The sequence below is a fragment of the Jatropha curcas genome, chromosome 6 (genome assembly GCF_041381405.1).
Source record: "Jatropha curcas cultivar XTBG-Jc1 chromosome 6, XTBG_Jcur_1.0, whole genome shotgun sequence".
In the NCBI taxonomy this organism is placed as follows: domain Eukaryota; kingdom Viridiplantae; phylum Streptophyta; class Magnoliopsida; order Malpighiales; family Euphorbiaceae; genus Jatropha; species Jatropha curcas.
Window position 1 is genome coordinate 19,030,560 of NC_143156.1, and position 24,280 is coordinate 19,054,839.

At 29.8% G+C, this 24,280-nt stretch overlaps 2 protein-coding genes across 2 annotated transcripts; one reads left to right on the forward strand and one right to left on the reverse strand.

The window, feature by feature from the left end:
- Nucleotides 1-12,998: 12,998 nt before the first annotated feature.
- LOC105628633 (cationic amino acid transporter 7, chloroplastic) lies at nt 12,999-17,217 on the reverse strand. Its single transcript, XM_012210075.3, has 5 exons — nt 16,604-17,217; nt 16,290-16,509; nt 15,851-16,199; nt 15,513-15,747; nt 12,999-13,884 (listed from the first exon to the last, which is right to left on the reverse strand). Exons 1-5 carry the CDS (start codon nt 17,019-17,021, stop codon nt 13,301-13,303), a joined length of 1,806 nt encoding a protein of 601 aa, XP_012065465.2. The 5' UTR covers nt 17,022-17,217; the 3' UTR covers nt 12,999-13,300.
- A 2,743-nt stretch (nt 17,218-19,960) lies between these two features.
- On the forward strand, nt 19,961-24,055 carry LOC105628639 (acetylajmalan esterase 1-like). Its single transcript, XM_037635306.2, has 5 exons — nt 19,961-20,267; nt 21,605-21,817; nt 23,174-23,322; nt 23,405-23,693; nt 23,786-24,055. The coding sequence occupies exons 1-4, from the start codon at nt 19,994-19,996 to the stop codon at nt 23,549-23,551; spliced, it is 783 nt and encodes a 260-aa protein (XP_037491234.2). The 5' UTR covers nt 19,961-19,993; the 3' UTR covers nt 23,552-23,693; nt 23,786-24,055.
- The last annotated feature ends 225 nt before the right edge of the window (nt 24,056-24,280 follow it).

Here is a 24,280-nt window from a genome sequence, read left to right on the forward strand (position 1 = left end):
CATTGATCAATCTTATTTTCAATAAAATCAAGGTCAGTCATAACTTTATCAAATTCAAATGTCATCGCCTAAAAGTCTAATTTAGACCATAAATAGATCTATTTAACTTACACACCATATGTTCTTTATCAGGAATCACAAATCCCTTAGGTTGCACCACAAAAACTTTTTCATCTAAGTTTCCATTCAAAAAAGCAGTTTTCACATACTTTTGATGAAGTTCTAAATCAAAATGTATAACCAAAGCCATAATAATTCTAAAAGAATCTTTGTAGGAAACAGGAGAAAACATTTCATTAAAGTCAATACCTTCTCTTTAGGTAAAACCATTAGCTACCAATCTAACCTTAAATCTATCTATTTTTTCATTTGAATCCTTTTTGGTTTTATACACCCACTTACAACCAATAGGTTTAAAACCACTTGGTAATTCAACAAGCTCTCACACCTTATTTTTACACATTGACTCCATTTTATATCAATCATTGCCTTTTGTTGTGTATCACTTTGTGAACTAACTATTGCTTCACCATAATTAAGTGGATCCACCACTTGCCCAACATCATAATCATTCTCCCCCAAATAGACTATATAATCATTAGATATGGCAGATCTTCTTTGCCTAGTTGATCATCTAACAAGCTCTTCTTCTATTTGTTGAGGTGCATGTTCCTCCACTTGAGGAACTTCTACTTGTTGGTTTTCTTCTAATCTCTAATCTCAAGTTGATAAACAATTTTTTCATGTGCCAAAGGAATAGAAACATGATCATTTGATGGAGTCAAATGTAATAATTCTCATCACAAACATCAAATTCTAGGAACTTAGCATTAATGGATTCAGCAATAATCCAGCAATTTTTGTGTCATGATGAGGATAATAAAACCTATAACCTTTTGACTTATCTGGATAACTTATGAAGTAACAACGAATGGTTTTGGGATCAGTTTTCTTTTCTAAGGGATTATATATTTTAACCTCTCTAGGAAAACTCCAAGCACGAAGATGATTAAGATTAGGCTTAAGGTTGGTCCACAACTCAAAAGGTGTTTTAGGAACAGATTTAATGGGCGCTCTATTTAATATATAAAGGGAAGTCTTAAGAGCTTCACCTCAAAGGTATTAAGGTAAATTGCTCCTAGCCATCATGGATCTAACCATATCCATAAGAGTGTGATTACATCTCTCTGCCATACCATTTTCTTCAGGCATTCCAGGAATTTTATATTGGGCAACAATCCCACACTATTGTAAGTACTTAGCAAATGGTCCCATTTGTTGTCCTACTTCCCCATGTTTCCCATAATACTCACCACCACGGTCAGATCTCACAATCTTGATTCTTTTATCTAGTTGATTCTCAACTTAAAATTTAAAATTTTAAACATATCAAGTGCCTCATATTTTTCTTTAATAAGGTAGACATATCCAAAATGAGAAAAATCATCAATAAAGGTTATAAAATATGAATGACCAGACAAGGTAGAAGACAAAATTTACTTCTAAAATAATCAACACAATCTTCAAAATCTATTTTGCTAAGTGGATGTAAAAAATTATCTTTTACAAGTTTTTCATCTCTTTCTTTAGAAATATGACCTAAACGTTTATGCCACAACATGAAATACTTTTCTTTTGCTAAACGGCATTTACAAATCTCTTTATCAACATGCATAGAAAAATTTTCAATTTGGGATAAAGACAATTTATAAAGATTATCACAAATATATGCATGCCCCACAATAGAAGAATTAAAAGACACATCAATTTTTTCAAAACCAATATTTAGAAAATAACCTTCCAAATCAAATTTCTTAACTGAAATCAAATTTCATTGCGTAGGTACATAGAAAATATTTTTAAAATAAGACTGAAACCAAAATCTAAAACTAAGGCAACTTCTCCTACGAATTCAACTTTGACTTTATGCCCATCCCCTACGACTAAAAATCTTTCAGGTTCACTTGGCTTCCATTTATTTTTGAACCCCACAAGGTATTGCAAATATAAACAAATGCTCCAGTATAAATCCACCAAGAATTAAGAGGAACATTGACTAAATGAGATTCAAAACAAACGTAAGCAAAAGTGTTACCTTTCATATTTTTTTACTAGATCTTATATTTTGTGCAGTCATGTCTCCTATGACCCTTCTTCTTGCAAAACCAACATTTTTCTTCTTTCCTTACATTAGCTTTAACACTAAGATTGTGAGACTTACCATTTTTTTTTTGGGACCTTTATTATAGTTATTAACCCCCCTTTTCCTCCGATGAATATTTTGGATAGAAGGTTTAGGTTGGGAAACAACTAAAGCAGTTGCTTCTTCCACCAAGTTTTCAACACCTTTTTTCCTTAAGTTGTTTTTCCTCTTCTTGAGAACATTTAATTATAAGCTCACAAATGGACCATATTTCGCTCACAAATGGACCATTTTTCTTTCACAACATTATAAGCAGTTTTTAGCAGACTGAATTGAGAGGGCAAAGTATTAAGAACTTGGTGAACAATGAACTCATCAGGGAGGATAATTTTCATAACAATAAGTCGTTTTTGGTAAGTAAGCATTTTATAGATGTACTTTCTTACCCCACCTACCCCTTCATATTTCATACCCATAAGTTTCCCCATAAGCTCTCCAGATTCAGCTTTATTAGTTTCTAGGTCTAAATTGCCTATGGCATCAAAAAAAAGTTTTAGCATTATCGCTATCAGGAACAGAACCCAAGATATGCACAACTACATACCCTTCTTAATAGCCATCACAGTAAGGCGGTTAGCTCTTGACTCAATCTTGTGGGTATCCTTTTGCTTGGTAGTACTAGTTTCTAAGGGTATAGGAGGCTCAGGCTCATACAAGGCAATATCTAAATCACTCATTCATAAAGATAAGTCCAATATCTAATTTCCATTACTTATAGTTGGCTCCAATTAAAACCTCAATACTATCAAATTGGTTGTTGACAGCAAAAGTAATTGTTCAAGAGATTATCCTAACAAATATAAGAGAAAATAAAATAATGGATAGTTTGAATGCAAGAATAAGCTTTATTCTGACGAGAGTCCAGGTGTATGATTATAAAATCTCATTTGAGTAGGTAATACAACATACAAATAGGTCTTTCCAATATTGGAGTAACATATATAGAAAACATAGACTCTCAAGAAATAAAATATATCCCTTTTGGGTAGATGTATTTTTAATCTATGAATTCTCTGTAATATTATATTCCATTAAACCTTAATTTATTATATATACCAATCCCCTTTGTGTAGATTAATATATAAAAAAATCAAAAAATTTCGTCTTACATACATCATGTAATGAAAATCCATAAATCTCTATGAATAACTCACTTTGGTATAGATATTCATATTAATATACAAATTTTTTAGCAAGACGATATTTTATTGCCAAAAAACAATTTTTTTTAAAAAAACCATATCTCCAAGATATATACATAGGTTGTAAATTGAAAAGGAAGCAATACAACATTTATGCTTTGATAATAAAATCAAAACAAATTGAAGAACCAATAATTCAAGAATTCCATAATCAATTCAAAACACCCAAGCATTAGATTATCGATTCAATCACATATGCAATCCACAAATCATAATCGAATTTCAATTTATATATATTACACTCTGATACAACATGTTAGAATTTAAGTGGCCAAGATACTCATATATAAATTGAAATTACATAAAATAGAATAACTTATAGGTTCTCTTGTCTACATCCATTGACACCATCTTGATCCCAAATGCTAGGTTGAACTAAATACAAACAGCCACACAATTATCCGTGGAACAGCTAAGTGTTTTCTCTCCATGTCTACAAACTCACAATGGGTTGAGAATAATTTTGTCTTTCTACACGTAGACTAGAGAGAGGGGACATAATCTATATATAGGAAACTATTAGAGTCTCCCATAATAACTGTAAATGCTCAATTTTTGTTCCTCAATGGCGCAGTAATAATTCAATTTATATAAAATTGAATCGGGACTTCCCATCGCTCTGATTCTCGAATCGATGGTCTGTGGTTAAGATAATGGAGTTATTTCACCATTTTTACTTTTTCAGATTTTTGGTGTTTCACTGTGAAACCGGGATCGAGAAGCGCTTCAGGTCTGCTTGGCACACTTTCTAGTGTACCACCTCATTTTACATGCCACCCAGTCTGATTTGACAAAAAATGGATCCGACTTGATTTTGGGGCCCACCGGTGGCACTTGCCACCGAAGCCCTAAGATTAGGGCAACATTCTTCCATTTGACTATAAATTGGGCATTGGGATTTGTGCTAAAGGAGGAATTTTTTATTAACTAAGGGAAACTCTATTATTTTGAAAACTTTACCTTAGTCGAAGTAAAACTTGTGTTTCTACTTTGATTCTCGGTTTCATTCAATCATCTTTGATAAAAACTCCCCGATTGTTGATCAACAAAATCCATAAATACTCACATTAAATCTCAAACTCGGATTTTTGGTTCAAGAATAAAACTTTTGGGATTTCTTTGATTCATTTTCCCAAAATCTTTGGAATCTTTCAAGTAAAGGTAATCCCTGAGAGCCCTAAAACTTATTCTTTGTTTTTTTATTTTTATTTTCGTGTGAAAACACCTTTTCTTTATTAGTTGGGAGAGAAATCTATGAACAACTAGAAGGCTTTTGACTGTGTCAGAAGTGACGCACGCCACTAAGCAAGGGTCGCACCCCCCTATGTGTGGCGCATGCCACTTCTCCTACAGTCAGAATGCCCAGAATCATGTTCTGTATCTTCTAATCAAGGCAAGGTCCGAGCATCACACATAATGGTGCATGCCACTTCTCTAGTGACGCACAGACCTTCATTTCAGAAGCCTAGAAACGTGAAAGTGATGAAATAAAGGCTCAAACCTTCGTTTTGTGACACCTTGATCTAGATAAGGTCCAAGTACCACTACATGTAGCGCATGCCATTTCTCATCTAGCGCACGCCATTTCTCTAGTAATACACAGACCTTCGTTTCAAAGGTCCATAACACTAAAAATCAATAAATGATCCTAAATCAGTATTCCATTAGTCAAGCACCAAACATTATTGTTCTAGATTGTGATTTGACCTATAATGGATGGAATAAACATAAACTAGCAAGAAATGGGTAGTGACGAGTGTATTTGTTCATCAACCATGATGAACATCAAGGCTTTGAACTCAAACCTTGTTTAATCCTTTAAGTTATTGCTTTTAATTTATTGCTCTTTACTTTTATGAACCTTTAAGATTCAACCTTTTACATTTATGCATTTGTATTTATTGCTTTGTGATTATTATTGGGCTAACCCACTAAATTTTAGCTTATGAACATGAACATGCATCATGTTATCATTAATTGAATAAATGTATTGTGATTCTATGAATGTTTATTTATTTCTATGTTTACTATTCATTGATGATATTTATTATTTTTTATTATTATACTGAGCTTTATGTAGGGTCCCATAATGGATTCCATTAATTAAGTTGTTTATAATATTGTTGGGTTTGGAAAAGTTTAAGGGGATTAAGGGGTAGAATGTACATTAGGAGATGAGTTGTAATTATTTTCTCCTTTCCCCCTTATTTGGATGTTTATTTTGTACTTTTACATTTAATTATGTATTTATTTGACATGTTTTCTAAAATTGCATTAAAATGTATTTTACATCTCAATTAGAATTAATTCTATTAGTAATCATTGTAAATTAATGCACACTGTGGAGGCTCATTTAACCGAGCGGTTCGGGTGCCTAATACCTTCCTGATACTGTACCTAACTTCCTTGCCCAGTCTTTGGTTTAAAACTGAGTTAGTCGATTCCAAAAAATTGATTAATTTGATAATTTTCCCTAAAGAGGGCAGCGACTCTAAAATAAAACTCTAAAGTAAGAGACTTTTAATCTGAGGATCAACAAATGGGTCTAATAACGAAAATCACTTTTTCTAAAATAAAGTCAACCAACCCGTTCTATTTTCCTTTAGAGAAAATATGGCATCCTCAATAACCGTAATAGAATATACAATCCTAATATAAGTTAGAATTTTAACCACACTTAAGCCAAATACATCTAACCGGCCCATCAATACTTTAACGATGGCTCCTTAATAATAGATTTTAAATTAGACCTTTTAAATTATAAAGTTTAATCCAAATATTTTATAAAATCAAATAAAATATAATCAATAAGTCTAAAGAAATAAATTTTTAACACGGATATGTCCCTTGGGTAACCATAGGTCGCTTATAATGCACACGGGTTTCTAGACTAACTATACCCACATGCAGGAGGCATTGCTAATGCTGGCCAAAAAACCAGGCCCAAGCAAGAATCCCGAATTGGCAAAGATATGAATAATTATCATATAGCTAGAATTGATGCCAAAATGGCCATTTAAACTCCCACGGCCAGTAAATATTGCATATATTTAGGTTACTTTTGGGTGTTTTTATATTTCTTCTAGAAGGTGCACTTTACTTTTATAGGAGCAACTATGTTGTAATTGATACAAACAAATCGAATAGTTTCACTGCATTTAAGTTACCTTATGTCTCTTTTTTTTTTTTTCAACCCTTAATCAATATATATATATATATATAGTAAGCTTTTTTTTTTTCTAAGAAGTTGACAAGTGGCACTTATTAAATGAATTTGCTTCCCTTGCTCTTACCACGTAAGATTTCTGTTGATGATACATGTGATTATAATGCCATATAAGACTCTTAAATTTTAATAGTATCACATAGAATTTAATTATTAGTTATATTGTTATATAAATATTGATATTAATTATCATTCAGTTATCATAATTAATACATATTAGTAAATAATTATAATTATTATAATGTTGTAACCTATCTTTCTCAATTAAAATTACACAATATTCGCCTTAATTGTCATTCAATAATCATATTGATATGTATTAAATAATTAAATTATTATAATATTATAATCTATTTTTTAATTAACAATTATCATAATTTTGATGTTGATTATCATATTAATATATACTATAACTTATCTTTTAAATTAATATTATTATAATATTGACATTGAATATCATTATAATCAATTCTAGTTATCATTTATTATTATGAATGAAAAAATTTATATTTAAAAGAATGATAGAGAAGGTTAATGGTGAAAATATTTATTAATATTTTATTAATAATGAATATCCAAACGTTTCAATATTTATTTATCTTAAAATTGCAATATATAGTTTTTTTATTAGTTTTAATGATAATATATTGAATTGCCATTAATTGCTCATTAATAGACTATAAATAGAGAGCTCTCTTTGAGGTTTGGTAAGATCATTTTTTTTATAATTTCAATAATTCAAATACAATTTCTTTTCGACATTGATATATTTTTTTGTCTAAAAATTTCTATTACTCCATCAAATTAGAAAAAATTTGATAAATCATAAGAGAAAACGGTTTATAAGAAATTATCATTAAGAATTATATATATACGTCTATGATTGAATTTCTATTGTCCATTTTATTATATTTCTTTTATTATTTTTAATATCGTTTAAGAAAGTTTATTATTCAAAAATAAATTAAAACCAATGATTTTTAATACATATTTCCTTTTTTTTCAATTTTATTATAGATATTAATTTTTATATAATTAGTCTAATATTTTGAATTTGAATAGATGTTCTCAATTTAAATAATTTTTCAATAAAATTAACAAATATAAAATAAAAAAATTTAAATTATATATTTTTTCTTAATTAAATTTTATATTTTAAAATATTATCACAGTATCTCTAAAATTATAAAAAAAGATATTTAATGTGCATAGCATAGACATGATATTAGTTTTTATATTTCTCTCGTGTCTCTTTTATTTTTGTTTTTTCCTCCTAAATTCTTCTATTTTCATATTTATCTATTTATCCAAAGCATTCATGATAAATACAAATCCAACGAAGCCATAATAATTTTATACCGAACAAAGAGTACCAGCTAATGTATTAGTTTTTTTACCTACCCAAAGCACGCTAATGCCTCAGCTAAGAAAAGATATACAATATGTAATAATACTTTGATAATTTGAATCACCATCATGATTGTCGTCTAGCGCATTATATGATTTTTTTAAAATAATTGTTCATTTAAAAAAGAAATCATAATGTTATTTCATTTGATATGATATTAAATAACTAACTTTAATAAAAAAAAGAAAAAAAAAACAGAACTTAAGAAAATAAAAGAAAAGAAAAAAAAAAGAAAATTCAAGAAAAAATATACAGTAACAGGATAACGGATGTCAGTGTAATGAGTACAGAGTTAGAGGTCCTAGTCCCAGTCTTAGTCCCAGTCCTAGTCCCCCAGTCCTAGTCCCATGCTAAGCAGAGACAAATGGGACCATACTTAGCTAAGACCTTATGGAAATTACAGATCCAATTGACCAATGCACCAGACAAAAAGGATTTAATTAAGATATGGAACCAACATCCAGCCCCATATTTCTTTCTTGCCATATCTATTTTGTCTTCAACTTAAAACGGCAACTTAGTCATGGCCTACTATTTTTCTTGTCTTCTCTCTCCACTTTTTTATTATTTTTTAATCTTTTAAAACTCTTTTCATCCTTTTAAACTCTAATAGCTGCTTTTGGTACTTTAAGCTTTTTTTAATATTTGGGTCAACAGCTGTCACATGATTATACACAACAGAATTACGTAATGTTATAAAGAAAATTAATTCAAGTAAAAAATATTAAAAAATAATTAAAAAAATATGGATATAATTTAATGTGAAATATTATACCTCCTATCTATGAATACTAATTGTCCCAGAATCCCATTTGACCAAATCGTATCCACAGAGTAGGTATACGCGGTGCAATTATCCAGTTCAAGTGCTTTTCAAAGCCGATTTTAGTTTCAAATCAAATTATAAAAGCAGAATATTTACTTTAATTTTCCGGCTCTCTTAATTTTTATTTTAATTCATCTAACTCTTCAACATATAAAATTATATTTATTAAATATTTTTAATTTATAAATTTATTTTATTTAACACTTAATTAATTAAATACATATTAAATACTTAAAAAATGTGATAATTATTGTTTGAAAAATTATATAAAACAACACAATAAAATAATATTTTATATATAAAAATGAAAATTCTAAGAATTATTATTGTTATTATTCCAAAATATGTGCAATATTATCAAATTTCATAATTAAAAATATGATAAATCTCTCATTCATTCTTAATTACATTATTGTCAAATTGCAAACAAATGGAGCTCCAATTTAATTTTTTAAATTTGAACCGAGCTTTTAAGTTCAAACTTGAATATATTTTTATTGTAGGAGAGTTGAATTTGATAGTTATTAACTCGGATAATACTAATCTTAAGTGATCCTGTGTCAGCCTAATATGTCAATCATACATGTTATATTCATAAAATATATCATGCATTACAAGTAATATATTGTATAATATCTATAATCCATCAGAAAGAATCTCTTCAATCATTTCCATGAACATGAATTTATTACACCTCAAAAATTTTTAAGTAGACTCAATCTATCGCATTAACTATAAGCTCATTCAATAAAATAAAGTAATAATTTGTTTTTTTAGCTTATTTAACTTAATTGTTTCACGTTTCTGGTTTAATTAGAAATAGGAAATATAATTACGTTGATTGAAAAAATATTAAGGTGAAACGGAAAATATTAAATTATTAATATGACTTTATTTTATTAAATGAGCATGTAACTAACGTAATGAATTGAATCTACTTAAGAATTCACCGTTAGGCCCTGATAGTTATCACATATCTAAGACTGACGGTGGCCAATCAAACGGAGAACGATGTAGCTTCGCTCCAATATTTTGGCTATAATCGAAACTACATATGGAATTTTTTTTGGTGAATGTAACTGCAGTTGAACTTTGAAACCGTATATCTAAAACTTGGTATATTAAAATATGCAAAAACAGGCGAAATTTGAGTGCGAGATAGGACAAGTACATACAGTGGCCGGACAAAGGCCTTGAGGTGGCCTGCACAAGACCCCACAGCTAGAAATCTCCATAGGTGCGGCCACTGCACGTGTTATGCGGCCAGAGCGTCATTTTTTGCCTTATCTCAGCTTGAAAAAGTGTATGGCTTTCATCTTTCAACATCTACAGTTTTTTATTTTATTAAAAAATTTTATTTTCTCTTAAACTAATATCTATATACAATTTTATTTGCATCTTTCAACCTACGCACTAATTTAGTCAGCAAATGGGGCCTCCAAATGAAATAATTTTTTTTGAAAGGAATTCAACTGTACCATTTAGAGGTGTGAAAATGGACCGTGATACGGAAATATCATCCTCAAAAATGAAAATTAAATGAATTAAGATTGAATTTATATAGATTTCTGCCATAAAAGGATGATTTGTGAATAGTATAAGTTTAAACCAATTATGTGGTTGATTCGTGTAAATCATCTTATCCATTTATTTAAAGACAAAAATAAAATTTATATATATATATATATATATATAAAGCATATTATACCGTTATATATGTCGTAATTTTTATCCGTATACAATCATTTAATTAAATTTGATTAAATTTTTTTATTTATATATATATGACTCATTTAATTAAACAGATTATATATATTATTTTATATCACTTATTTAATTTTTATATCATATTCATGATTAAATATTTAATATTTAACATAATTATTACAAGAGTCGCGTTCAGATTGTGCCCCTTATTAGACAGGCTTGTGTCAAATCCAACATGTCCATCTTTTGTTTTTGACACCCTAAATTACCACCGTGTTTTGTATCATGCTTCTTTCTCTGTTCCATGTAATGCATTATAATCATACTTTTCACTGTAAAATATTTTACTTTTAATGTCATACAATTATTTTAGTTAACGAACTTTGATGAGCTTTTCTCCCATCAAAATAAAAAAAAAAATTAATGATAAAATTAACAATTAAAATTTAGAGATTTTAATTAAACTAAATATAAAATTTGGTAGGAATCTATATACAATTTATGTGGAAATCTATTATCTAGATTAAGTGTATAGATAGTCCATATACCAAACCAATCAAAAATTTTTTTTAAATAATATTACTAAATTTTTTTTATATGGTTAGAAATATCCTCAATTAGATATTATTTATAATTAATTTAATATATAAATAACCAATAAATCAAATATAAATAAGTCTTTCTTAAAAAAAAAATATCGATATTTCTTTCATTTATTATCTCAAAGAAAAAAAAAAGGGGGAAGAAAGAGCCTTATCTAATAATCACTGAAACAAAAGTTGGATATTTGAATACTGTAATAATGTAAAGCTCACTGTTGAAAATGGTTTGACCTAGGTGCAGATTCTGGACGCTCCATGGAAATAAAGAATGGGAGGTGACTACTTACCAGTCAAAGTTTCTTTTTCAATCAACTTCATCTCATGATACCCAACTTTATCCACTGTGTATAGATAATTACCAATTTTATTATTATTTTATTTAATTAATTATTGCATACCCAATTCTTACCAAAGTCGTGCCTAAGCATCTTATCCTTCTCCTGTTCTCCAAGTGACATCATATCAGCCTCTTACATTACAATAAATGCTTTTTCTCTATTCTTGATTTATACTCCATTTTCCTTTTTTTTTAAATAATTTTTTTTTATTATTCCAAATATCTATCACATATATAGCATTATTCTAATCCCCTTTTTAGATTTTCTTATGTTTCTATATTCACATAATCTTTTTGGTGTGAGAGTTAAAAAAATAGGAATCTTTCTCCAAGTAAAGTAAAAATGAAATTCCCTAAATAAAAAATTAGGACAATGAAAATGACACAGAACCAAACAATAAGATTATAAATTCAAAGAGAATTCTTTCTCTCTTTCTATTATCAATTAGTTTCTAAAAGTAATCTGGTCATTTATAGAAGTTGAAAAATTAATAATTTAAACATAATTGGAAACAAAGTAATCAGGCACTCGAGAAAAAAACAAATTTTTTCCTATAAAAAGATTATGACTTAATGAATTGCTTAGCCTTGGCAAGTGAGCTAACACTTCTAACTAGGAATGTCAAAATGCATCAAACTGAACCGTAATTTACTTGATGCGGAAATAAAACGGGTTAGAATTAAATCTAAATAGGTTCGTGTCATAAATATGCAACTTTTATATGATATGAATTTAAACATATCATATCACGGATTGACTTCCGCAACCCTTCTAATCCTTTTAACCAAAGGTAAAATGGTTATGCACATATATACATGCAGGCTATATGAATTATAAGTGTTACGTGTTGGGTTTTCTAAGTTGTATACAACCCATTTAATTAAATCGATTGCAGTTTTTTACTTGCGCAAACCTTTTAATCGGTTTAATTAAGAGTAGAATGGTATATCACGCACACATATATATGCAGGTTATATGGATTGTAAATATTACGTGTCAAGTTTTCTAACTTGTATGAAACCCATTTAATAAAACCGATTGCAGTTTTTGATCAATTTATGACCCTTTTAATTAAATAGATTCTATGTTTCGTATTTGATTCACTCGTTTAATTTTCTTGTCGCATTCTTATTTAAATATTTGACATTATTATTAAATAGATCGCGTTTGTGTTAGCAGTAATCGTGTTGAGCGTTAAGTGAGTTCATGTTGAATCCAACACGTCAATTTATTTTGAGATGAGTAAAAAATAATAAAAATAGTTATCATACCATATTAATCATATTAAAAGTTTTGTGAATGTTTTAATTCTTTACATGAATAATTAATTTTAATTGAATAACCAACGAAATAATTGCATATCATCTATGAAAATACTAAACATTTATCAGCTTTCAACATCTTATAAAAAGAAAATAGAGTTTTCTCAATTTGGCTGCGGTCCACATGACAATTAATGTAAATGTTCATAATGGAAATGACTATATAGTATCAACCTTTCAATAATTATCTATTGAAACCAAAGCATACAACTCTAAAAGTGGTTGATGTATCACATGACTTTGTACAAAAGGGTTACAACTCACAACCTAAGTCTGCTTCCATTTACCATCTGCACAAGTTGCCACTTCTTAAAACTTGCAGTGTCCATTCTTTTAAAAAGAAAAGAAAGATTGCATCGTCTAAATTGTATTCTATACCTTCTTCCACTATATCCATCAACCACTCAAAAAGTAGAAAAGTCATTACAAAAATATAGGGGCAAAACGAAACTTTTTTTTTTTTTTTTTATACTCTGACACAAGCTGCTGGGTCTTCAAGATCACTCTCTCCTGATTCCTTCTTAATCATCTCGGAATTCTTTTGACTCAAATACCCTTGTGCTTCGGCATCAGAGCTAGCATGAACACTGTAAAAGACATATACAAGCACAGCAAGAGCCGAAAAAAAGGCGAACCGCAAGTAGGATGGGCCATCGAGAGACCCCAGCAAAAATATGTTCAAAAAGATGGATACACAAGGTATCCATGGCATTAAAGGAACACCCCAGAATTCAGGCTTTCTAGCTTGTGGAACTATGCAATGAAATACTTGTACCATTGCAATCGCTGTCGCTGCGCAGGCGCCGAGCATAAAGGCTTTTGAGTTCCCTTGAGGCATGAAATGCCAAATGAGGGTGAATAATAAAGAGGTGAAAGAAAATGAGCAGAGAAAAGATAATGTAGGCCATGGATTGGTTGTCCCTATCACGATGTATCGTCTGTAAATAACAGCATTGGCCACCATGTAGAAAACAAAGAGGGTGCCTATTGATACGAGGTTGAGGAGGACATTTAGATCAGTGAAGAGGGCAATTGCAGCTGTGAAGATACCTGAAACGGAAATAACATTCAATATTATAAGGTTTACTGTTTGTCCTGTTAAAACAATAAATACAAATTTATCTACTAGACTTGGCATCAGAGCCATTAAACACCCATATCAATAAAGTAGAAAGCAAACTCATTTCACCAATTGAAATAATTCCTAAAATGAAATTCTTTTTTATTAATTGTATAATATTTGAATTCACAATTTTTATAATTTTGTTCCAACAAAAAAACTTCAAAAATAATTGGTTTTGGGAGGTGATGAGATGCCTTTTAGCACTATTACATGTTCTATCCTATACGAGGGATTAAAAATATAGACGAAAAGAAAAAGGCTCCCACCATGCTGATCATGTGTTTATGCATTTCTTTTATCACCTCCACCTCCACACTTTTTTCTCAGCCGCATGCCTGACCAGCTGACCTCTAAACATATTATATATAATTTACACATAAATGACCTTTCCCTTATCTTTATCACGTGACAAGATATTCTTCTAGACTTTGTAGAATAACGTGTCTCAGTCAGTTAAATACGTCCATATATAATCATATATACATATAATTTCCCCTCATTCGATGTTATCATCAATAGTAGTAAAATAAATAAAAATATTATGAAAGAAAAATTATATAAACAAGAAAAAGACGAAAGAAAGCATTTTGCTGACCCAATATATTCTTCCCTTTTAGCTTTCTACGAAACAAAGCCATTTCAGTTACTAAATGGCATATGGCTGAAATTGGACGGCTCCAAAAACAATAGGACAAAACACAACGTCTCACAAATCACAATGTTTGCCAATTAGGGACAGTTTTTTTACGTACTTTGCTCAATAATTCTCACAAAGTGCACAATTTTTGTCTTCAAGCAATCGCTATGATATGTGCTTAGACAGTATCAAACAATTGCATAACAACGTTTTTAGTACTTCTCTACTTGTACCATAATTAACTACAACCACTAATTTTTGTCTGATGAGACATGATGTAAAATAATCAAAATGCATTCACCGACTGAGTTTAGAAAAAGGAAAAAATTACACTCTTTTCTATTAGATGAAAACCTAAGAAGCATCTCCTCAAAAATAAATAATAAAAATAAAAATAAAATAAAAAAAACAAAACTAAGAAGCACACGCCATACTTGTTGAACACTCTTGACACATATCATAACGTCTGTAAATGCTTGAGGAACATTTTTAGAGATTTTGACAGATGTAGGATAAGATTAAAGGCTAAAAAACACCTCACATTGAAATTCCTATCAGATAGGACCGAAGCAATGCTTAAGCTTTTTCTCACTATGTATAGAACATATTAGAAGCCATGTGAGGCCTATAATTTTTCATTTATGAGAAAAAGACTGGTCGAGTGTTGCAATCTTACTCTCAATCAAAAACAGCTATCTATCAAATTCATCCGTTGGATTGATCCAACGGCTGAAGCCAAAAAACATCAGAAATCGAAACCGAAACAGTTCAAATGGGTCCCATTCCTCAACGACCTCCCTCAAGCAACAAAATCGAAACGCATATCGAGCCCACTGAAAAACCTCCATCGATAACCGTTAATCCTCAATAAGAACAAACTATATTAATATTAATTATTAATGATATAAAAACACGTACCCAGAAATGCGGAGGCGTTAACTGGCGTTGAAGTTCTGGGGTGGACCCTAGCGAACCATTCAGGGACTACGCTCGACCGTCCGATCACGCACATGTATCGCGCTTGGCCCAACATCGAAACCAATAATGATGTTAGAATCCCAAAACTGGCCCCCACTCCTATCACGTTCGACACCCATTCCCAGCCGTCCGATTTTCCTCTAAAAGCCGCTGAAAACGGTGCCTCCGCATCGATCTGCATGATCACCATCGCACCATATTATTCTTTAAATACCATTTCATTTTCGCTATAAATTATCATCATTTAATTATTCAATTAATTATTAATTAGTAGTTACCAGGTCATAAGGAAGAAGTTTGGACATTGAAGCGGCCATTAGGCAGTAAAGAATGGTAACTAAAGCAACAGAGCCAGATACTCCGATAGGAATATCCTTAACCGGGTTATGGACTTCTTCAGCGAGAGTGGAAACTGCGTCGTATCCAATATAACTCAAATAGACCATCGCGGCTCCATTAAACACACCCGGAGCTCCAAAAGGGAAGAACCCAGATGGGTTTTGCGGGTTTGCCGGTTCTGTAAAGTTTTTCCAATCCCCTTTCCAAAATCCCACAAGGATTACAAATGCAATGAACAGAATATGCAGAGCTGTCAATACCATATTCACCACCGAACTCTCTCTTGTGCTATAAAGAGAAAATATTATATTTAATTTAATATCTTAACAAGATAAGGAAGAGATATGGGTATGAGAAATGAAATAAAGTGGGTAATACCTGTAGCAAATAATGAAAGTAATGGCTAAGACGACAAGCACAGCAACCATATCAATTTCATTAAAGCCATTGGGAAGGGCATGGACCACTAGCCTCCATTTTGATGTGGACAGGCCAATTGCAGTACCTAAATAGGCGGTGAAGCCTCTAGCAACAGCTGCGTTTGACATCACGTAGTCCATTATGAGATTCGCTCCGGTTAAAAAGGCAGCGAACTCACCTGTTATCAGAAATTATGTACGTGTTGTTAATTATTATGGGCAAAATAATTATTTATGGCTTTTATTAACGGCGGCGGAATTGATAAAACAGACCAAAGGTTACTCGGAGATAGCTGAAAGCGCCGCCGGCAACAGGCATGTCCACAGCAAACTCAGTGTAGCAGAAAGCAGAGAGAAGAGCGCAAAGACCAGCAATGGCGTATGATACAACAACAGCAGGGCCAGCATAAAGGCGGCTGGCTCTACCAGTGGTAACAAAAACACCGGCTCCAACCATACCACCTATGCCAAAACCGACGAGGTCATACCATCGAAGAGTTTTCTGCATTTCCGGACCGGAACGGGCTTTTACTCGGCTCATTTCTTCATATGAAGTGGAAACTGAACCAGCACGGCGGGCAAAGCGAGTTGGGGTCTGAGAAAAGGCTCGAAGGTAGGACATAAAACTAGAGAAGGAAGTGGCATGATTCTCCATACTATCTGTTTCTTTAATCTCTATGGCTATAGCCATGGCTATGGAGAGAGAGACAGAGTTGGGTCTAATATAAAAAGAAATAAATGATGCACAAATGGGTTATGATACTCATACTGATACTGGCGGTGAATAAAAGGCCACCACTTTGTATAATGGGAGAAACGGAGAGAGGGTATTAGAAATGGATAAAGCTTTTGCCAGTAACTTCTTCTTTTATATACATGTCAATCAATTCTCACTGACTTGTGATGCTAAGCCAGTAGTAGTAGGTTGGCTTTGACTAGGGTTATTATTGGAAATAAGAATATTTGGCCCTCGTGTCTACGCATGCACACTTCTTTCTTTCAGAAGTGCCTTTAGTGTGTTTAGCTCATTAGCTGGGCATGGCACCGGTTACGTTTCAACAATTAGGCAACGCCTCAGTTCGGTTTGAATAGAAATCAAACTAGAATCAAATCAAACTGTAAATGAGCCAAAATCAGATCTGAACCATCAATTTAAAATTTTGAACTAAAATCAACTATTTTCGAGCTGAGAGTTCATGTAAATGTTAAAATATGAATCTAAATTAGCCTAGAACCGATATGTCTAATTCAATTCAATTCAAACCGAACATCTTTTATTTTTTCTTTTCAAAAATTTATAATCACTTAACATATATACACATGGTATATGCTTCTAAAAGTCGGCTAAATCATTAAAAAAAATTCTAAATTTGAGAGTAATTTTAATTGTATTATAAATTCAACTTTCTCCTCTAGTACCCTGAATTTCAACTTTAATTACAATAGTATACTAATTTCAAATTGTACTTAGCATTAAAAAAATAATGTTTTATTCATTAATTTAGGTATAGTTTAATGAATAAACATTAAATAATCATATCCAATATTAAAATAAAAATAATATATTCATATTAAAAATAAAATACTTTTTATATATTTATAAAACATTAACTACAAATTCCCTAAAAAATAAAATTATGTCGTAACGAATAAAACCTATTTTTATAAGAAATTTAACTTAAGTATAATTCAATAAATCCTAACTAAAACTTCATGCCTAAAAAATGGCAAAACAAAAATCTAAACTAGTATTCTATGCTTATAATTAACTAAAATTTATTATTTTACTTGGTGTGAATTTAAAAAAAAATTTCTTAACCAATATTAGTTAGGGTGTTGGTAAAGAGTGAGTTTTTGGTTAATCTGTATTAGTTAGTGTGTCGTTAAATAGTGAATTTTTGGTTAATCTAATGAAAATAATATTTTATTCATTAAATTGGGTACATTTTGAAATTAGGATGCTATTGTAACTAAAATTAAAGTTTAAGGTATTAGTAGAAGAAAGCTGAATTATAGTACAATTAAAACTACCTGCAAAATGAAGTTTTTTTAATGATTAGCCCTAAAAGTCTAAATAAATTTTTAGCAGATGATACACTTTAACTAAAAAGTTAAGAATCCAAAAAAAAAAAAAAAATTGATAAAAAAAGTGAAGTATGTAATTTAAAATTGTATTATTTGATAAAAATCGGAGTTTAACGTTTTTTCTTTTAATTTTTTTACTTCGTTTAGAATTATATTATTTGAAGCAATTTTTTTCAAATTTGTCTAACAATTTATTAAATTAACATTTAGATAAAATAAAATGAATATTTATTAGATTATTTTGAATTTGTTTGTGAAATTAATTAATTTTATTTCTTATATGAATATGAATATTCTAAAAGTAATTCAAAATAAATTTTACTAGTATTATTTTAAATTCAAATTAATTTTTTGGAAAGAAAGACATAACCGTAGAATCGATTTTTTATTTCCTTTGAAAAATAAATATACATATCGCATGAAACCATGATTAGAATAGTTAGTTCATATAAATCAGGTCGGAATCGACAGGAATCGAAGCTGAACTAAAATCGACAATTCAAGGCCGATTCAAGTTCTATATTTTAAATTTTTTGAACTTCTAGTTCCGTGAATTGAAATCGACAGTTTAATGAATTGGTTATGCCTATCGATAATAACTGAACCAAAACCAAAATGCATTATAGATGAACTCAAATTGAATTGGAATTTTCAGTTTAAATTTTTGAATCAAAACTGGTAGTTCATAGGCAGATAAAGGTTCATGCTAATGTCAACAAATAATTTAAACCATCTCGAACCACTGTTTTGGTTCGAACGAATTTTCAAAAAATTATGTAAAAAAATTTTTAATCGCAAAATTTTTCCTCTAGCTAAACTCTAAGTAAGCCTGCTATTAAATGATAAACATGACTTTAAAAAGCTAAAAGCCCACAAAAGTGAAAGTAGCGAAAAAAACGTGCAATACTTAATTCAAAATTATACTTTCTTTTTTTGTCTATTCCAAATTCTTATCTTGTTTCTTATTTTATAAGTGAATAATATTTTAAGTTTACTATTTTACCATTATTTAATATGCTTCTTTGCCAATAAATATAATAGTCAAACTGCAATATTGTCATTAATTAGATCTTGATGCAAACAAAATTAACATATCAACCTTTAAGCTTCTAATAAAACTCTATTTAATCAAATGTTTGTTTTATTTAATAACAATTTAATTGTTACGGATTTTAACATAAGGATATATTAGGAAAAAAATAAAGCAAAAGTTATAGTTCATTTATGGAAGACTAAAATTATATCAACATAAGAGAAGGCAAAGATATAAAAGGATTGCATAAAAATAAACAAAAATGTTCATCTATATACAACAGAAGACTGAAAATAAAAAGATTCAATATTTAGGTTCATTTTTGGACCAAACTAATGAAAATAGAAATTTTTAAAAATTATTTCTATTTTATCTTTTTTCTACAATAAATAGTAATACCTAGTTTTAATTAAAAAAAAAACACTTTTTTTTATTATTTTAATCCGCGGACTCGTAGACCCAATTTAGGCAAGTCATTCTCCTCCATTTAAAGTCCCGCTCATTTGGAGAATTGCAATATTCTCTCGAGCTAGCTTAGGTTAGCTATGGCTTATGCCAAACTTAATTTTGAATTGGTTTTCTTCTTTTTGTTTCATCTTCCAGTTCTTCCTAGCATATTTGTCGCAAGCCCTCTTAAGGAAAACCAACATAGATGTGCGTTTGACGCAATTTTTCAATTAGGTGATTCAACATCAGACACAGACAATTTGATTCAAGAGGATCCTTCATCATCATGTATTCGGTTTCCTTATGGCGAAACATTTTTCAAGAAACCAACAGGGCGATGCTCAGATGAATTGTTGATCATTGATTATATTAGTAAGTTAGCTAATATCTCACATTTTTCTTTACATGTTTTATTTTTCTTAAACAAAATATTGATAAATGAGAATAAAGAAACTCAAGGTTTCTTGATAGTTGAACCATAATATTTTTGAGAGGAGAAAAACAACAAAAACCCTAAAGAAAATTGGAGTATCTTTTGAGAAAATTTTTTCATGAAATTTGGAAAATAGAGTTTTAATTTTATGTCTGTAAAATTTAGAAAACAAGTTTAAATTGTTTTCTATAGTTTCCTTTATAACTTGTTTGTTTAGAAAGATAATCTTTTCAGGCTTTATAGATAATCATTTTTTCCCCATTTTTAATTTGTTTCAAATAATGATGATTATCATGGTACATGGTGCTATCTTTTTTTTTTTTAGTCAGCAAAATCAATTTATTTTTTAATATACCTGGAAAAACATAATTTGTGATCTTCTCAACATTCATTGTGATTCTGTTAGAGATGAAATTATGATATTTATACTTTTTTAAATTAAAAAGTTCTATTATTTAGAATTTTTATTTGGTAATTTCCTATTTATTTTTGGTAGGAGATCTGCCATTTAATAGTCTTTCTATTTAGTAGTCCTCTAATTTAGTAGTTTCCTCTTTTATTTTTGGTACGAGATGTATATTTATTTGTCTTTCTATTTAGTAATCTTCCTATTTTATTTTATTTCAAAAAATAAATTATTTAATATAAATCAAATATAATTAAAAAATAATTAAGTATTTAATCTAAATCAAATATAATTAAAGAATAATCAAATAAAAAATAATCAAATCTTTTTCTAATTCTATAATTTTATTTAGGAAGAAGGCTCAAATTTCACCTTGAATATACAAGAAGCACATATTTCACCTTTCTTGAGAAATTCATCATGAACTTGGGCACAAAACTAGAAAACACCTGTATTTTATCTTCGTCAACGAGCGTGTCCTTCAAACTCAGCCAAAAGAGAGTGAGATTATTGATAAATTATAGAGCACAAAATTTACAATAAAATAAATAGAAATTCAACAATGGCTGAAGTTCAACAATAACAGAGATTCAACAAAATCTTCAACTCATTAAAATTATAACAAAACCAAAACTAAATCCCAAAGTTAAGCGGAAGAAAAATTCCTTTGATTAAGATCTTCCGACTAAATTGAATTAATTAAAAAAAAAAAAACATCATTAGAGAACCCCAATGGATAAAAGAAGTTGTAAACTGATTTTTTTATTTAATGAGTTTTAAATCAAATTATAATTATTTTTTATTTTTTTTTATTTGATGATATATTTGACCTTTCTTATTTGATTTTCATTTAATTACAAATTCTTACAGCACGTTCAGCTGGTGTTCCTTTTCTTGATGCGTATTTAACTCCAAATGTTACCTTCAGTCATGGAGCGAATTTTGCTGTTTCTGGTTCAACTGCTTTACCTGTATCTGTTCTAGCCGAAAAGAAAATTATAGCTCCAATCACAAATAGTTCTCTAAGTGTACAGCTAGATTGGATGTTCTCATACTTTAAAGGAAGATGTCGCAATGGTGAAGGTCAGTGATAATATATATATATATATATATATATATATATATATATATATATATATATATATATATAAAATTATATCTCTATGTTTTAACCAAATCAACTACTCTACCCTTATAATTTAGAAAATGCACTACTATATACCAATGGTTTAAGTCTCTTACATTGGTATATATTTCCATTTAATTTTTACATTTTCAGACATTAAAACCCTATGAAATGACAATGTTAACCCAAAGTAAAAAACAAAATAAAAAAAACACCTCAGTTAGTAGGGCAATGACAATACGAATTACCTCTCACCATTGTCGACCGTTTTGAAAGAAAAAAGAAAATCTAGATAAAACGCAAGAAATTTCCATGGATTAGAGGAAGCAGTTGATAGTGAAAGGGGTATTCTTGACATATAGTTCATTCTCTCTCATTAGACTGTCAAATATTGTATTGACTTGCTCTTTGAAAATTAAAAAAATGGATGGAAGCACATGTTAGTGTAATGAAACCAAATCATGGGTAGAGTATTTAATTTGATTAAAACATAGAGGTACCATTATATTTTTTCAACACACACACACATATATATTGTTGTGGGGTCCCTCCAACATGTGGGACCCACACACATTTGAAAAAGAAAAAGAAAATAAACACGTTTTTTGTTTGTTGGACAAAGAAAGAAAGAAAAAAAAATGGAGAAGGAGATTCAAACATGTAGGACCCACACACGTTTGAATGAAGAAAAAAAAGAGAGAAAAACACGTGTTGTTTAAAAGTTCAAAGAAAGCTCACCTACAAAAATGAAAATGGATGCGTTAATTGCGCAGACGCATTGATTAACGCATCCACTTCTCCTATAGATAGAAGCAATATACATAGGTGTAGAAAATTTTAGGAAAGGGTTCCTAAAATTGGAAAAGAGAGAAAATAGTGAGGATTGTAATTTTGGGGTGTTTTTGTTAAACACTTAGAGTACCACTATTTTTGTAATCTCTTTTGTACCTATTATTTTTAGTAGAAGAATTATTCGTAGTTTTTTGTCCCGTGGACGTAGCCCATAACAGTTGAAGGGTGAACCACGTAAATCTCAGTATTCTTATTTTTCATCTGGCATTGACGGTAATTATTTAATTTTTACCGTGGTTATTATTTCTGGTGGATTCGATCGTCAATATCCAATACGAAAGTATTGGAGGTATATATGGTAATAGTAATTTTATTTTACTTTTACTACCGTTATTTTTTCTGCGGGCCCCATTCGAAATCAGTTATAATCCCAACATATATATATACCAATATATATATATATATATATATATATATCACCAAAAATATTTCAAAATAATTAATTTGTAATTTGTTCACAGACTGTGCTCATAAACTTAAATCCTCTCTCTTCATTGTTGGAGAAGTTGGAAGTAATGACTATACCTATGCATTACTTCAAGATAAAACCATTGAGGAGGTCAAGGCAATGGTGCCTGAGGTTAAACAAGCAATAAATGATGTACTTAAGGTGTGTTCTTACTTAATAAAAACAATAATTTATATATTTATACAATCTTAAAAATATTAAAATAATCTTTTCTTCCCTGCAGAAAATAATTGATTATGGTGGTAGACGAGTGGTTGTTCCTGGACATTTTCCAAATGGCTGTTTACCAATCTATCTTACCAGATTCAAAACCAATGATACTACTGCTTATGATGAATTTCAATGTCTTAAAGAACTAAACAACCTTTAACTAAACAACCTTTCAGTTTATCACAATCAGCTGCTCCAACAAACCATTGAAGGCTTGAAGAAAGAATACTCTAATGTATCTATAGAATATGGCGATTACTATAGTGCATATCAATGGATTTTGCGCCATGCTTCATCTCTTGGTGAGAATTCCATTCCCATATTTGAATCGTATTCGTAAAGTTTAACGAATATTGTTAGGATTTCTAAACATAAATAATTAATTTATATGCAGGGTTTGATGTAAAATCTTTACAAAAAGCATGTTGCGGAGTTGGAGGTGATTATAATTTTGATCTGCAGAGGACGTGTGGTGCTAGTGATGTGACAGTGTGTGCTGAACCGTAGAAATATGTCAATTGGGATGGAGTACATTTCATAGAAGAAGCATATAAGCATATTGCAACACTGCTTATTCATGAAATGAACATTAAGGGTCAATGTAATTCTTATTAATTATTGACTTGATATTTACTTATATTGAATAACTATAATTTTATTGGTAGAGATTATGTTGCGCAACTCTTTTCTATCATTAGCATTATCATATATGTATTGGACTAGAAAAATTGAGAAGGATTCCACTGTTAAACTATAATTAATCAGTCCAAAGACTTGAGAATAGGAAGAGAAACCTTCGGGAATTTATTGTTAATATTATTATTCAATTAATTGAGAATAGGAAGTTTAGTATTTAGAATATGTTAAAGGCGTAACTTAACAAATGTTA

Coding starts and splice junctions, on each gene's coding strand:
- LOC105628633 (XM_012210075.3), bottom strand. CDS start 17,021: ATGGCTATAGCCATAGAGATTAAAGAAACAGATAGTATGGAGAATCAT. Junction 16,510..16,603: donor CTATCTCCGAGTAACCTTTG/GTCTGTTTTATC, acceptor TTCTGATAACAG/GTGAGTTCGCTGCCTTTTTA. Junction 15,748..15,850: donor AACTTCTTCCTTATGACCTG/GTAACTACTAAT, acceptor GTGATCATGCAG/ATCGATGCGGAGGCACCGTT.
- LOC105628639 (XM_037635306.2), top strand. CDS start 19,994: ATGGCTTATGCCAAACTTAATTTTGAATTGGTTTTCTTCTTTTTGTTT. Junction 21,818..23,173: donor AAGATGTCGCAATGGTGAAG/GTCAGTGATAAT, acceptor ATTTGTTCACAG/ACTGTGCTCATAAACTTAAA. Junction 23,323..23,404: donor CAATAAATGATGTACTTAAG/GTGTGTTCTTAC, acceptor TCTTCCCTGCAG/AAAATAATTGATTATGGTGG.